The sequence below is a fragment of the Petromyzon marinus genome, chromosome 58 (genome assembly GCF_048934315.1).
Source record: "Petromyzon marinus isolate PM22_M1 ecotype Great Lakes invasive population chromosome 58, UKy_Petmar_22M1.pri1.0, whole genome shotgun sequence".
Lineage (NCBI taxonomy): Eukaryota > Metazoa > Chordata > Hyperoartia > Petromyzontiformes > Petromyzontidae > Petromyzon > Petromyzon marinus.
Window position 1 is genome coordinate 2,572,153 of NC_133724.1, and position 15,023 is coordinate 2,587,175.

Sequence of the window (15,023 nt, forward strand, 5' to 3'; positions counted from 1 at the left end):
TGCGCCGCTCACCCTCCCCTCTCTCCCCCCGTTACCCGTCCTGTGCCCTCCGACCTCCCCCGAACCTTCCGCCGTCCCTGCGACCTCCACCGCGCGCAGACGGGGATGATAGCGGACGCGCGTCTCAAGGAGCTGCTGCCGCCGCTGCCCGTGGTGTTCCTGCGCGCGGTGCCGAGCGACAAGCAGGACACGCGCAGCGCGTACGCGTGCCCCGTGTACAAGACGCGCCAGCGCGGCCCCACCTTCGTCTGGACCTTCCACCTCAAGACCAGGGACAGCCCCGCCAAGTGGACTTTGGCTGGAGTGGCCCTGCTGCTGCAGTCTTAGCTCGGGAGCTCGGCTTCCCGGCTAATAGAGATCCCACCCGCCCAAACAGCACCTTACCCACCGACCCACCCACCCGACCCAATCACCCACCCACCCAATCACCCACCCACCCAATTACCCACCTACCCACCGACCCACCCACCGACCCACCCACCCAATTACCCACCCGACCCAATCACCCACCCGACCCAATCACCCACCCAATCACCCACCCACCCACCCAATCACCCACCTACCCACCGACCCACCCACCAACCCGCCCACCCAATTACCCACCCAATCGCCCACCCACCCACCAATCGAGCCACCCACCAAATCACCCAACAACCCACCCACTCAACCACCTAATCAGCCACCCACCAACCCAACCACCCACCCAATTATATACCGACCCACCAACCCAATCACCCACCCACTCTTCGCCCATGATTGGCAGCGGCACACAAGCAAGTAAGAAAAATAAGCCTGGGGTTGCCCCAACGTGTTACGTTCAAAAATTTCAGTTGCCGTTGCGATTGGCAGTGGGGAGGGGGCGGGGGGGCTTTTGGCGTAAGCAAGATAAGCAAAAGTTTAGGGGGGGCCCCACGCAGCTCACGAAGGGGCGGGCGGGTAGGGGTGGGGTGGGCTGTGCCAAAACCAGCTAAAATTCAGATCCTTGTGAAAAAAAATGAAAAAATTCTCGCAGCCCCAACAGCGCTCTTTGAGCAAATGTCTTTGTGAGAAGTTCATTAACTTCACTGCTCGACGACAAAGACCGTGGCTGGAGTTCGCCGGTGGCGGCGCGGCGTCCATCGCGCAACGTCTGGCGCCGTCACCCTGACGGTCCGGCCGCCGTGGTCGCAACGTGGCGACATCCCCCCCCCCACCGAGGAATTCGTTTAAATGACGGCGAAAGTCTCGTAAAATCCTCCGCCTGTGTCCACCCAGCAGCGTGGATGAACACGCCGCCGCCGCCGCCGCCGCCGCGATGGTTAGTCGATCCGGCCAGCGTAGAACAGCTGTGGGGAGGGAGGGGTCGCTCTTCTCGCCTCCTCACTATTCGCGATTTGGGGTTGCGGTACGATTCACGTTTTTGCGTTGTTGTTGTTGTTGTGAATCTAGCACCCGTAGTAGCACGGGCCATGTGTGCCTTGCAACGTATCGGATGACCATTCGCGGGCGTTTGTCACGCCACTGCTGGACGAAGGAGCCCTCCTCCCTCTGCCGTGTCGGTCTTGGCGGTCGTTTGACCGTACTTCACCACGCTGGTCAGCGCGCGTTGGTGTATGGGAGGGGTGCCCAGGACCGGATGAGATATTGCTCACCCCTGACGCGGTGGGGCCCGTGGTCGGGAATTGAACTCAGGTTTGCTGGGTTCATGGCGCTAATTACTTAGCCACCACTCCCGCTCCCTCTACCACTTGCATGCAACACGAATGAAAACTTTAGTTACTTTTTTACTCACTCGATTCGGTGAATGTATCTCGAGAATAACAATCATCGACTGCGATCGATGGAGCTAAAAAAAAAGGAGCGCAGTGTAACGGGTATTGGCAAACATCTAAAAATGCTGAAACATTAACACTGAAAAATTACTCAATTGGGATCAAAGATAAAGATCCCCCCCCCCTCCCCCGTGAGGCCTGTAACAGGCTGTTGGCGCAGTTGCTTGTTAGTGAGCACCTATGAAGGCCGGCACGGCACACGATGGGGTGGGTGGTGATGTTTTACAGCATCGCACCAGGTATTCATTTGAGGCGGAGTCGACCTAGGGGAGGCCCAGGACTGGTGCAAATAATCGTCACCGGTGTTGGCCGTGAGCGGGAATTATTGAACGCGTAGCGCTGCGCTACCGCCGCTCCCCACAATTTGAGAACACCACACGGCAAAAAATTACTCAGTTGGGATCACACAGCAGCAAAATCGCTCCCTATTGCGAAAAACCTGGCAGGACCCTCCTGCAACAAAAAAAAAGAGTCTTGAGACTCAATTTGGCTTTCCTGGGTAAAAAAAAAACCCCAGCATGGTGGTGTAATCATGGATCATTTACAAAAAAAGGTCGATGTCTCGTCGTGAGGTCCGCATGGCCGTGGGACGTACCACTGTGTACCGAGGGAGAAAGGGGGGTGTTTTTGGTGGGGTAGCTTTTTTTTGTTGGCTCAAGCCGCGTTGTGTGTACGTCGCATTAGACAGAAGTTGTTTTTGCTGCGTTTGTATTCCAGCCGGAGGTGGTCTGCGCAACGCGTTGCCACGTCCAGCGTGTGTCTGCGAAATAAAACGTAATATATTTGACCGTTCAGTGTCGTTCATTTTATGCGTCCCCGCTGCACTTAGCGGACTCGAATTTCAATCCAGAGAGGTCACTGGTTCGGTTCGGAAGTTAAAACTATGATGCATGTTTCTCAAATCACCTCCTGCCCCCCCCCCCCTAAATGGTTACACCGCAGTTGAGTTGATGGGCACGTCGTAAGGAAGGCCCCACTGAACTATCGGCTTCTTTTTCAGAAGCGACCTGGCTATCACAAATGATAGCTCAACGAAGGACAACTATCATCACGTGGAAACTCACAGCAGCCAAATATTTCTGAACGCGTGGTAATGTTGATTCTAAATGTGGAGGGGGAAAAACCGGAGCACCCGGAGAAAAGAAATTCCACGGCGATCATGGGAAGAGAGACACGCAAACCACCAAATATACAACAGGCGTCAAGGCCGGGATTGAAACCCACGACCTCCTGTACACCAGGCGAGGTCGTTAACATCTCCTAGCCACCGTGGCGCCACTGACGCTACTCGCCCCTGAAGCATCGTTCATCCTGAAGCTACTCTTGCTTACAATGGCAGCAGCAGCTCTGTGGTTCAGGAGCTCGATGCCAATGTGGAGGTCTGCTGCTGCTGCTGTTGCTGGCCACGACAAGAGAGGGCTTCAGCAGAGAGAGAGAGTTCGTGTCGTGTCGCTGTTCCTCCTCCGTTGCAGGAGCACGCGGATCACTGTGGGGTTACCATATTGTTTAAAGGTTTCGGTTGCATGGCCCACAATTGCACAACTTTGGCTTGTCTCCATTTGAATCTATGGTGTCTCTATGAGTCTCTATTGCTGTGCGTCTCAATGGGTTTAGTATATGGTCTGTAGCTTGGGTTGCATGGCCCACAATCGCGCCACTCTGGCTTGTGCCCATTGGTCTCTGGTATCTCTATGGGTCTCTGTATATCTCAATGGGTTTAGTATATATGGACCGCAATTTGGCTTGCGTGGCCACAAACGCCACAATCACACCACCTGTGGCCTTTAGTTTTCTACGAATGAATGAGGGTGTGCACATGGGCCTGTTGATGTTCTGATGCTATTTTATTTTACCAGGTAAGGCTCCCCGCTGCGCTGTGTAGATCTTTTTCAGAAGCGACCCTGACCATCACAAGTTATAGCCCAACCGAGTGGCTTGTCGCGTGGACATTTATAGCGACAACAAAATTCTTCAAACGCACGGTGACGTCGATCCTAGACGGTGGAGGCAAAAAAACCGTGAGGACCCGGAGAAAAATCGACGCGACCCCCTGGGAGAGAGAGAGAGAGAACACGCAAACTCCACCGAGACAACAGGCGTTAGGGTCCGGGATCGAACCCACGAACCTCCTGCATACAATGGGAGCGAGTAAACATTTAACCACCGGTGCCTTCACGGATGAATGTCATAGCCAGGAGGTGTATGAGGCGTGCGGTTATCGGGCCGCGTTACGAAGCCGGCGAACCGAGTTCGTTTTACCGCTCACGGCCACCAACAGCCGGTGACGATTATCTGAACCGGTCCCGGGCCTCCCCTAGGTCGACTCAGCCTCAAATGAGTACCTGGTGCGGTGTGTAAACATCGCCACTGGGGAGACAAAGGCGGCCGGGCGTGGTGCTGGCCACCCACCCCCTCGTGTGCCGTTCCGAAAGGTGCAACTCGCCAACAAGCAGTTGCCCCAACAGTGTGTTGAGGCTCTAACCTCCCCCTTATGGGGAGCGGTGGTGGAGCGGTCATTGGGCTTTACTATGATACCCGGCGACCCGAGTTCGAATCCTCCTGCCTGCTCCACCCCCACCACCTTCGTTACGCCGCTGATTGGTGGGGGGGAGGGGGGACGGGGGGGGGGGCTTAGACAATCGTCAGAAAAATATTCTCAGCGGGGCGGCGTTCCGATCGATGTCTCTGGCAGAAGACGGTTCCACTCGCTCTGGGGATTATTTGACGCTTTGTAAACGCTCATTTGGGGGGTCATTTGGGGTGGGGGGCCGTTTGGCCACACTAAACCACGTGGCTCGGTGGCTGGGAGATGTTAACTACCTCGCCTGGTATGCAGGAGGTCGCGAGTTCGATCCCGACCCTGGCGCCTGCTGCTGTATATTTGGAGTTTGCGTCTCTCTCCGTGGTGAGATGTTAACTACCTCGCCTGGTGTACAGGATGGCCGCGGGTTCGATCCCGACCCTGGCGCAATTGTCAGAGAAATATTGTCAGCGGGGCGGCGTTCCGATCGATGTCTCTGGCAGCAGACGGTGCCACTCGCTGGCGGGGGGGGGGGGGGGCGTGCGGGCGAGGCCGCGTGGCCCGGCACCGTGTCTCTCTCCACAACTTTCCTCCCCAACGCGAGCCCTCTCCACTTCTGAACGCCTCCGTCATTTATCGATTTCTATCGCCAACTTTGTCGAGACGCTGGTGCGACAGTGGGGGTTGAGGTGGTGCGGGTCCGGTCGGGGCGGGAAGGAGAGAAGGAATGCAGTTGTCCCCTTCGGGATGTTGGCTTCTCTCTCTCTCTCTTTCTCTCTAGGGGCCGTCCATAAATGACGTCACGCGATTTTGGACGATTTTTAACCCCCCTCCCTCCTCGTAACACGGCGTCACAAAAAGTCAGACCCCCCCCCCCTCAAATATGACGTCACAAAGCTCTGCCCCCCCCCCAAAAAAAATAAAACATGCTTCAAATCGCTTTAAACTATTGTCATTGTAGTGCGTATTTAATGTGCCGCTGCACTCTGATGCTGTAGGAGAACACATTTATCAAAACGTCTATTTAATTAAGTAGAACGAGTTGTCTATATTTATTTAAAAGTTGCGCATTTTGATGTGACGTCACATTTCTCAACCCCCCCCCCTCGTCACACATCGTCACAAATATCTGACACCCCCCCAGGTGCGTGACGTCATTTCTGGACGGCCCCTTGGGCTATCACAAATGATAGCCCGACTAAGTGGGCTCATGATCCGGTGGAAATGTATAGCAGTCAAATCCTCTACACGCACGATGTTGATTATAAACGTGGAGGGATGAAACCGGAGGAACCGGCAAAAAATTCCACGCGACCACGGGGGGAGGGAGGGGGGGGGGGAGAGACACCGCAAACTCCCCATATACAATCTAGATTTGAAGTTTTCGTGACTGCAGGGATCCATACTCTTTGGTTCTTTCGGTAAAGTCACGTAGGTAGAAAATAAAATAAATTAAATCACGACGTTTCGGGCGCAACACACAAGCGTCCGTCATCAGGTAAGGACAACCACATCAAGAAACAATTGCTGAAGTGGGCAAAAGGGCTGCTTCAACAAGAGGCTGTATAGGTAAGAGAGGAGGGAGGGATAGAACCCACGACCTCCTGCATACCAGGTGAGGTAGTTAACATCTCACCACGGAGAGAGACGCTAACTCTAAATATACAGCAGCAGGCGTCATGGTCGGGATAGAACCCACGACCTCCTGTACACCAGGTGAGGTAGTTAACATCTCACCACGAAGAGACACGCAAACTCCAAATATACAGCAGCAAGCGTCATGGTCGGGATAGAACCCACGACGTCCTGTATACCAGGCGAGGGGAATGAACATCTCACCACGGAGAGAGACGCAAACTCCAAATATACAGCAGCAGCAGGCGTCATGGTCGGGGTAGAACCCACGACCTCCTGTGTACCAGGCGAGGTAGTTAACATCTCACCACGGAGAGAGACGCAAACTCCAAATATACAGCAGCAGGCGTCATGGTCGGGATAGAACCCACGACCTCCTGTATACCAGGCGAGGGGAGTGAACATCTCACCACACGGTCTGCGAAACCTCAGCGCTGGGGAAACAAAGGTGGCCAGGTATGGTTCTGGGCAACACCACCACCATGGTCTTGTGTGTGTACCAGTGCCGGATGAAGCTAAGTGCGGGGCCTGTAGCAAATGATGTTCTAAAGGGGCCCTAAAATAAAAAAAACGTAAATATTCAAACACAAATGTTTAACTTGCATAGTAAAGTAATTGTATTTTTTCATTTGCTATACAGCCAGATAATGCGACAAACCGCAAACACCCAGTTCTTCGTAAAAAGTTGAAGGCGGTTTAGTACTATAGTAATAGAGCAAGTGCAGAATCATTGATAGCTTGAAAGCATTTAGCGCTGGGCCCTTGAAAGTGCGGGGCCCGTAGCAAAATGTAGCAACTACTTATGTAGCTGCTACACATGTAGCTGCTACACATGTAGCTGCTACACATGTAGCTCCTGCACATGCAGCTGCTGCACATGCAGCTGCTGCACATGCAGCTGCTGCACATGTAGCAGCTGCACATGTAGCTACTACATATGTAGCTACATATGTAGCTACTTTTGCCACTACGATCATCCGGCACTGACTGTGCACCCCACGCTGGCCTTAATAGACACTTGCGAACAACAGTCCGTGTGGCTGTCTGGTGCGTTTGCAACCTAGAGGGTGTTGGCACAACGTTGGATCTATGCTGTACTCTGCACAATGAAGCGTTGGCACAGAGGTATAATAAACCCGATGCGTGTACTCTGCCTGATTGCAATCTTACTTTGCTTATCTAGTTAGGGGCTTGCGACTACGCGCTTAATGGACTCGATGGAGTTCAGCGAATTTCTTTAAATCTCGTGTCATTTGAATCAGTGCAAGTGCCAGCTCAAGCATTGTGAGCAAGTTGGGGGGGGAGGGTACGAAAAACCACGCACGTGCATGGAATTATTTAATCGTTGGGGGGCCCCTTTTACCGATCTTGACCAAGTTAGTCAGGAGTAGCAGGAGGTGCAGCAGTAGCAGCAGGAGGAGCAGCAGGAGCAGGAGGAAGAGCAGCAGCAGGAGTAGCAGGAGGAACAAGAGGAGCAAGAGCTGGAGGAGGGGTAGCAGCAGGAGTAGTAGGAGGAACAAGAGCAGCAGGAGGAGCAGGAGGAGGAGCAGGAGGAGGAACAAGAGCAGCAGCAGGAGCAGGAGGAGGAGCAGCAGCAGGAGGAGCATGAGGAGCAGCAGGAGTAGTAGGAGGAGCAGGAGGAGCAGCAGGAAGAGCAGCAGGAGGAGCAGTAGGAGCAGTAGCAGCAGCAGCAGGAGGAGGAGCAGCAGCAGCAGGAGTAGCAGGAGTAGTAGGAGCAGCAGGAGCCGGAGGAGGAGCAGCAGGAGTAGTAGGAGCAGCAGCAGCAGGAGGAGGAGCAGCAGGAGGAGTAGTAAGAGCAGCAGGAGGAGTAGGAGGAGCAGCAGCAGGAGTAGTAGCAGAAGGAGCAGCCGGAGCAGGAGGAGCAGGAGCAGGAGGAGGAGGGGTAGCGCGTCCCGTGTCCAGCCAGGAGGCTCGTCCCGGCCACGGCGCTTTCCAGACGAGTCAGCAGACTCGCGAGCCATCGCTCACCCAACCACGACTACTGCGAATGACCTCCCCGTTTCTTTATCCTCATCGTTATTAATTTTCTGCTGGGTTACCCTGGGAAGCCGCGGCCAGCCTCAAGACTGCTTCCTTTTGCTTTTTCAGGAGGGTCTTGCGAGACGTTAACTACCTCGCTAGGTATACAGGAGGTCGTGGGTTCGATCCCGACCCTGACACCTGCCGTATATTTGGAGTTTGCGTGTCTCTCTCTCTCTCCTCGTGTTAACGTGGATTTTTCTCCGGGTCGTCCGGTATTTTCCGTCCACATTGAGAATCGACACCACGCGTTTAAGGGTATCTTGCTGCTATAAATGTCCACGTGATGATGATAGCCCATTTCGTTGAGCTATCATTTGTGATGTCCAGGTCGCTTCTGAAAAAAAGCTACATAGCTCAGTGGGGGCCTTACCTGCTAAAATAATTTTTTTATATACTGGAGTTTAGTTAGTATCAGTGGCGTAGTGACTACATGATCAGCTTCCCCGACCCCCCCCCCACCCCCCAATATTTGATTTGCGAAATTTGCGGAAACTTAAATGTCGTTGCCGCTCGAATTAAATTCAAACATAACACGTGGAATGCAAATGAAAGCGTTCTCAGTCAGGAGAACATTAACTGTAACCCGCGTTTTAAATAAATCCTGTTGTTTTGTTTTATTATCAACACTGTTGTAGCTTTGTTCACCGAGAGGGGGTGGGGTGGGGGGCCAAGGCACCCCCTGCCTGCCCCCCCCTCCCACCACGAGTTGATGTGTTGTTGTTGTTGTTGATGTTTGCGGAGGGCGGGCATGGGGAGGTCGGAGAGCAGGGTGGTGGAATAATATTACTACTAATAATGATACTAATACTACTACGAATATAATCATACCAATTATAATATTAATAATACTGCTAATAATACTACTAATAATAACCATACCAATTATAATATTAATAATATTAATAATAATGCTAATACTACTAATAGTACCAATAATACTACAATAATACTAATACTACTAATAATACCAATAATTAAACTACTAGCCCAGCCTCGACGGAGCCCGGGGTTTCAGTGGCGTGCGGACGGGGCGAGATCGTGAAACAAAGAAGAGGAGGGGGAAGGAGAGGAGGGGGAGGAGGAGGAGGGAGAGGAGGTGGAGGAGGGGGAGGAGGAGGAGGGAGAGGAGGAGGGGGAGGAGGAGGAGGGGGTGGAGGAGGGAGAGGAGGGGGAGGGAGAGGAGGTGGAGAAGAGAGAGGAGGGAGAGGAGGGGGAGGAGGAGGGAGAGGAGGGGGAGGAAGAGCAGAAAGAGGTGTAGGAAGAGGAGGGAGAGGAGGTGGAGGAGGAGGGAGAGGAGTGAGAGGAAGAGGAGGGAGAGGAGGAGGAGAAGAGAGAGGAGGGGGAGGAGGTAGAGAAAAACAGGAAGACGCTGCCGATCATTTTGATTTCATTGCCCCTTTATTACATATCTTAAATAATATTCATACGCAATCATAGTAAGTGTAATCATAATGGTAATAGAATCTAAAAAAAAAGGGATTCGGTTGCAACACACATCTCATGAGCGGCTGTTATTATTAATATTATAATATATATTGTTTTGGCGTTACAGGCCCTGTGCAGGCCGGGGCAAGGTGAACGAGGGGAGAGGGCACCACGACAGAGCGAGACCTCAAACACGACGCCCGCCGCCCCCCGTTTCCGCAAGCTCCGAGCCGACGGATTTACACAGTGGACAAATTCGTGAGCGCGGATCACGGTGGCCGCCACCGCCACACCGTTGCCTGCCTGACGAAGTTTTGAGTCTCGGTTCCCTGGGTAGGTGGGTTAAGTACGTGGGTAGGTGGGTACGTAGGTGGGTGGGTAGGTGGGTGGGTATTTGGGTAGGTGGGTGGGTAGGTCGGCGGGCACGTGGGTAGGTGGGCAGGTGGATGGGTACGTGCGCAGGTTGGTATGTTCAATATACGGTACAACGTCTTCTTCTGCAAAGTATACCGGCAACGCGCACGGACGAGACTGAGCGACAAGGACAAGAAACGAAACCATCCACGGCGAGGTCAACCTTTTGCTGTTGTTAAACGAAACCTTCTTAATGCAAATTATTTACCCCCCCCCCCCCGCCCGCCCCAGGGAAAGGCTCGCCGAGTCTCGAGACTCCTTCACCGGGAAGGGGTCCCCGAGGAAACCCACCCACACCCACGTTGGGGGGGGGGGGGGGGGGTAAGGGGCGGACACTCCGAAGCTCCGCACAGGTGGATTCAACCGACACGCAACTCCCGTGGTTTCGCGTCCGAAGCGGGCACCGGAGCCCCAGAGCCGTGGCCGCACGCGTGGCGTGACTCCCTCCCTCGTCCTCGTTCCACTGCCTCCGCGGCTTCTCACACCTGGAACAACCGGTGGCGGCAACGCGCGCCCTTCCTTAGCCGCTCCCGAGACTCGGCGAGGTCGGGGTGGTGGGAGGCGAGGTCGGGGTGGTGGGGGGCGAGGTCGGGGTGGTGGGGGGCGAGGTCGGGGTGGTGGGGGGCGAGGTCGGGGTGGTGGGGGGCGAGGTCGGGGTGGTGGGGGGCGAGGTCAGGGTGGTGGGGGGCGAGGTCGGGGTGGCCTGGGCTTGGGCAAGGAAGAGCGGCAACCTGAACGCAATCAACCTCTGACCTCCCCCCCCCCCCCCCGCCGTGCTGCGACCCGATGCCACGCGGTACGGCGTCCGCCGTAAGCGCCCAGACGTTGCACTCGAGTCAAGAGCCGCATGGCTCACCAGGGCAATACCTAATAAATGAAATAAAACGAAATAAATGTATCCTCCGCCGCTCATTGCGCGCCGTCGTACGCGTTTGCCGTGGCACATTTTGGCAGATATGCGCTCCATTATAAAGGTTTTTTTGGATTAGATCGCGTCGTAACCCATCAGCACCCGGCACGGCCAATCGGTAAAAAAATGTGTCACGTGAACAAAACGACAATTAGTTACTTCTTGTTTGAAGAGTGAATCCGTAACATTTAGAATTTGAGTACGGCGTTTCGCTGGTAATTACATCCAGCATCTGCGGGCGATTTGCCAGAATCGCCCGGGTGGTGGAGGGTTGCGACACATTTATACTTACGTGATCTAACCCAAAAAAACTTTTATTTGAAGCTTTCGCGACTGCAGGAATCCATATTCTTTGGCTCTTTCGGTAAAGTCACGTAGGTAGAAAAATAATAGATCACATAATAATAGTGATCTATTATTTTTCTACCAAAAACACGTAGGTATAAAATAAAATAAATCGCGACGTTTCGGGCACAACACAAGCGTCCGTCATCAGGTGGAGTATGGATTCCTGCAGTCACGAAAGCTTCAAATCAGGATAGTTCCAAAAACCTTTATTATGAATAATATACTGGTCGCGAAAGCCTACGTGTTACACAGATATACGCTGGTCGCGTTTTTTAAAAATAAAAATCCAAATTATCGTCGGTCTTGTGTGCAGAATGCAATTTTTGGATATTTGTGAAATAACGGGGGGATTGTTAAATAAAAACGAACAACCCTCAATTGCGAATACAGTTAAAGCCACCAAATTTCTGGGAGGCTCAACCGGGACGCACGGCAGCTGGCAGCCCCGCCCACTTCTACATCACTAGCCCCGCCCACTCAGGTAGCTTCGCCCACTCTGGTAACTCCGCCAGCTCAAAGTAGCCCCGCCCACTCAGGCAGCTCCGCCGACTCAGGTAGCTCCGCCCGCTCGGGTAGATCCGCCCACTCAGGCGGCTTCGCCCACTCAGGCAACTCCGCCAACTCAAAGTAGCCCCGCCCACTCAGGTAGCTCCGCCCACTCAGGTAGATCCGCCCACTCAGGTAGCTCCGCCCACTCAGGCAACTCCGCCAGCTCAAAGTAGCCAAGCCCACTCAGCTAGCTCCGCCCACTCAGGTAGATCCGCCCACTCAGCTAGCTCCGCCCACTCAGGTAGCTCCACCCACTCGGGTAGATCCGCCCACTGCGCCGCATCATGAGCTTAGCACGAGGCCAGAACATTTTGGGGACGAAGCCTCAATTTTCGCAAAGACTTCATGGGCTTGAGGGAGCGAGGTGGGCGGGGCACAGGGATGGTTCTGTCCAGGCCACACCTGGGCATCGGGTGGCTTTCGTATAAAGCGGCCGAAGGCTTTGATGCGCGTGGCTTTTGGGTCAAGATCGGTCAGCGGGAATCGAACTCCGGGAAAGGGTTTTGAGTGCCTCCTCCTCGGCCCTCGCCACTCCGGAAGCCGCCCACCGCTGACGAGCGAACGTGCTGTGTTTTGACATCAAGCCCCGCCGCTGGCGGCAGAGGCTCCGACGTCCCTTCTTTTCCCACTGGCACATCCGAGCTGAGACTGCGCGGGGTTCCCGCACGGAACGGGGGGCGGTTTTCCAGCTGGCCGTTTTTGCCGAGCCGAGCCGAGCCGCCCGTTCGCCGCTCGCGACGCCCGTATACGCGTGCGTGCCTCCGCTCGTTCAACCGCGCGCGGTTGTGCCGGTGGGAAAATTGAAAAAAAAACAAAGTAAATAAAAACAAAACAACGAGGGGTGACGCTCCACCGATCCCGGTCAGGACTCACCCATTCAAGCCGTGCCGCCAAAGTCGCTCTGCCAAGGGTCGAGGAGGCTTCCCCAAAATTGGTGGAGGTGGGGATGGGAGGAGGGGGGGGGTGTTTAATATAAAGCAAATTCTTGATTAATATTCATATATATGTACGTATTAATGTATATATTTATATATGAATAATGCCTTATACGTATGCTTGCATGGATTCCGATGAGTGTTCGGCGTGCCAGGTTCAACGGCGGGTAACGGAAAAGCACCGGCGGCGTTCGGCGAAGTCGCGCGTGGCAATCAGCCGGTCGCCCACTCCATGCCTGCTTGCTCTGTAACTAAAACAACGCCGGTGAGAGAGTTTTAAATGTACAACGAATGAGCAACGCGGGGGAGGGGAGGTTGGGGGGGGGGCGTGGGCGGGTGGGAAGCGGCGGGGTTGTAACGCACTCGGACCGCGATGGCTTTTCATTTTTTCTCTCCACCCCACCCCCCTCCCTCCTTCCCTCAATTTTTTCGTGGGGATTTTACAAACGAGAGGGTAGAGAGAGAGAGAGGGGGGGGTGGGGGGTGCCCCGAGTCTCCTCGTTGGGATAGCGTGAGAGTCGAAGGCGGCGGGGGGGGGGAGGGGTGTCTTCCCGTTACTCGACTGAAAGGGAATGACACGAGGAAGGGAAACGACAACGAAGCATTGGTTACGGTCCGTCGGAGCGAGAGGCCTCGAATGGCGTGAACGCGGTTGTTCGGTGGCCCCCGGGGTTCGCAACGACGCGAGGTTGGGACCCCACAACCTGACAGCGCAAAAACACACACAAACCCCCTTTAAAATACACGCGCGGATTTGATTTTTTTGTACTTTTTTACTCCGTCAATAAATATTTTTTCGTTTCTAAATAGGTTTTTTTTTTTGTAAAGCAAATATGTTTGAGTAGTAATAATAAGAAGAAGAATTATTATTTTGTTGAAAATATAAAACATTTCATGGCATGAACACGCCAAAGAAGGGAGAGAATAAGAGTTAATGCTGAGATGAGACTTTGTACATCAGTAATATATGTTTTTTTCAGTATTTTTGGGGTTTTTTTTTTCAATAGCTTTTATTTACTTTCCAGGTGTGTGACGTAGATGAGAGGCGGTAAACATGATCTACTTCACAGCTGTCACGTTGGCTCCATTCCAGTGGCAGGTTGCGCGCACACACTGACACACAGACTCCTACATACACGCACACACAGACTCCTACACACACGCACACACTCACACACTCACACACAGACTCCTACACACACTCACACACCGAGGGCTCCACGATCGTCAAGTTGGGGGAGGGGGGTCTCACCCTCCAACTTTGAGCTCAGTCTCCCACTCTGAGCTCACTCTCCAACTCTCAACTCACTCTCCAACTCACTCTCCAACTCTCAACTCACTCTCCAACTCTCAACTCACTCTCTAACTCTCAACTCACTCTCTCTCAACTCACTCTCCAACTCTCAACTCACTCTCTAACTCTCAACTCACTCTCCTACTCTCAACTCACTCTCTAACTCTGAACTTACTCTCCAACACTCAACTCACTCTCCAACTCTGAACTCACTCTCTAACTCTCAACTCACTCTCCAACTCTCAACTCACTCTCTAACTCTCAACTCACTCTCTAACTGTCAACTCACTCTCCAACTCTCAACTCACTCTCCAACTCTCAACTCACTCTCTAACTCTAAACTCACTCTCCAACTCTCAACTCACTCTCCAACTCTCAGCTCACTCTCTAACTCTCAACTCACTCTCCAACTCTCAACTCACTCTCTAACTCTCAACTCACTCTCCAACTCTCAACTCACTCTCTAACTCTCAACTCACTCTCTAACTCTCAACTCACTCTCCAACTCTCAACTCACTCTCTAACTCTCAACTCACTCTCTAACTCTCAACTCACTCTCCTACTCTGAACTCACTCTCTAACTCTCAACTCACTCTCCAACTCTCAACTCACTCTCTAACTCTCAACTCACTCTCTAACTGTCAACTCACTCTCCAACTCTCAACTCACTCTCCAACTCTCAACTCACTCTCTAACTCTAAACTCACTCTCCAACTCTCAACTCACTCTCCAACTCTCAGCTCACTCTCTAACTCTCAACTCACTCTCCAACTCTCAACTCACTCTCTAACTCTCAACTCACTCTCCAACTCTCAACTCACTCTCTAACTCTCAACTCACTCTCTAACTCTCAACTCACTCTCCAACTCTCAACTCACTCTCTAACTCTCAACTCACTCTCTAACTCTCAACTCACTCTCCTACTCTGAACTCACTCTCTAACTCTCAACTCACTCTCTAACTCTCAACTCACTCTCTAACTCTCAACTCACTCTTTAACTTTCAACTCACTCTCCAACTCTCAACTTACTCTCAAACTCTCAACTCACTCTCTAACTCTCAACTCACTCTCTAACTCTCAACTCACTCTCCAACTCTCAACTCACTCTCTAACTCTAAACTCACTCTCTAACTCTCA

The 15,023-nt window shown here is 53.1% G+C and overlaps 1 protein-coding gene across 3 annotated transcripts in view; it reads left to right on the forward strand.

Moving 5' to 3' along the window:
* The window catches only part of DNAH9 (dynein axonemal heavy chain 9), a 98,127-nt gene extending 95,529 nt beyond the window's left edge, over positions 1-2,598 (forward strand). For all 3 annotated transcript variants that reach the window (XM_032976014.2, XM_076052857.1, XM_032976016.2), the window contains one exon: positions 100-2,598. In XM_032976014.2, coding sequence (XP_032831905.2) covers positions 100-327 — 228 coding nt within the window. In that variant the 3' untranslated portion in view covers positions 328-2,598. The remainder of the gene's footprint in view (positions 1-99) is intronic.
* The last annotated feature ends 12,425 nt before the right edge of the window (positions 2,599-15,023 follow it).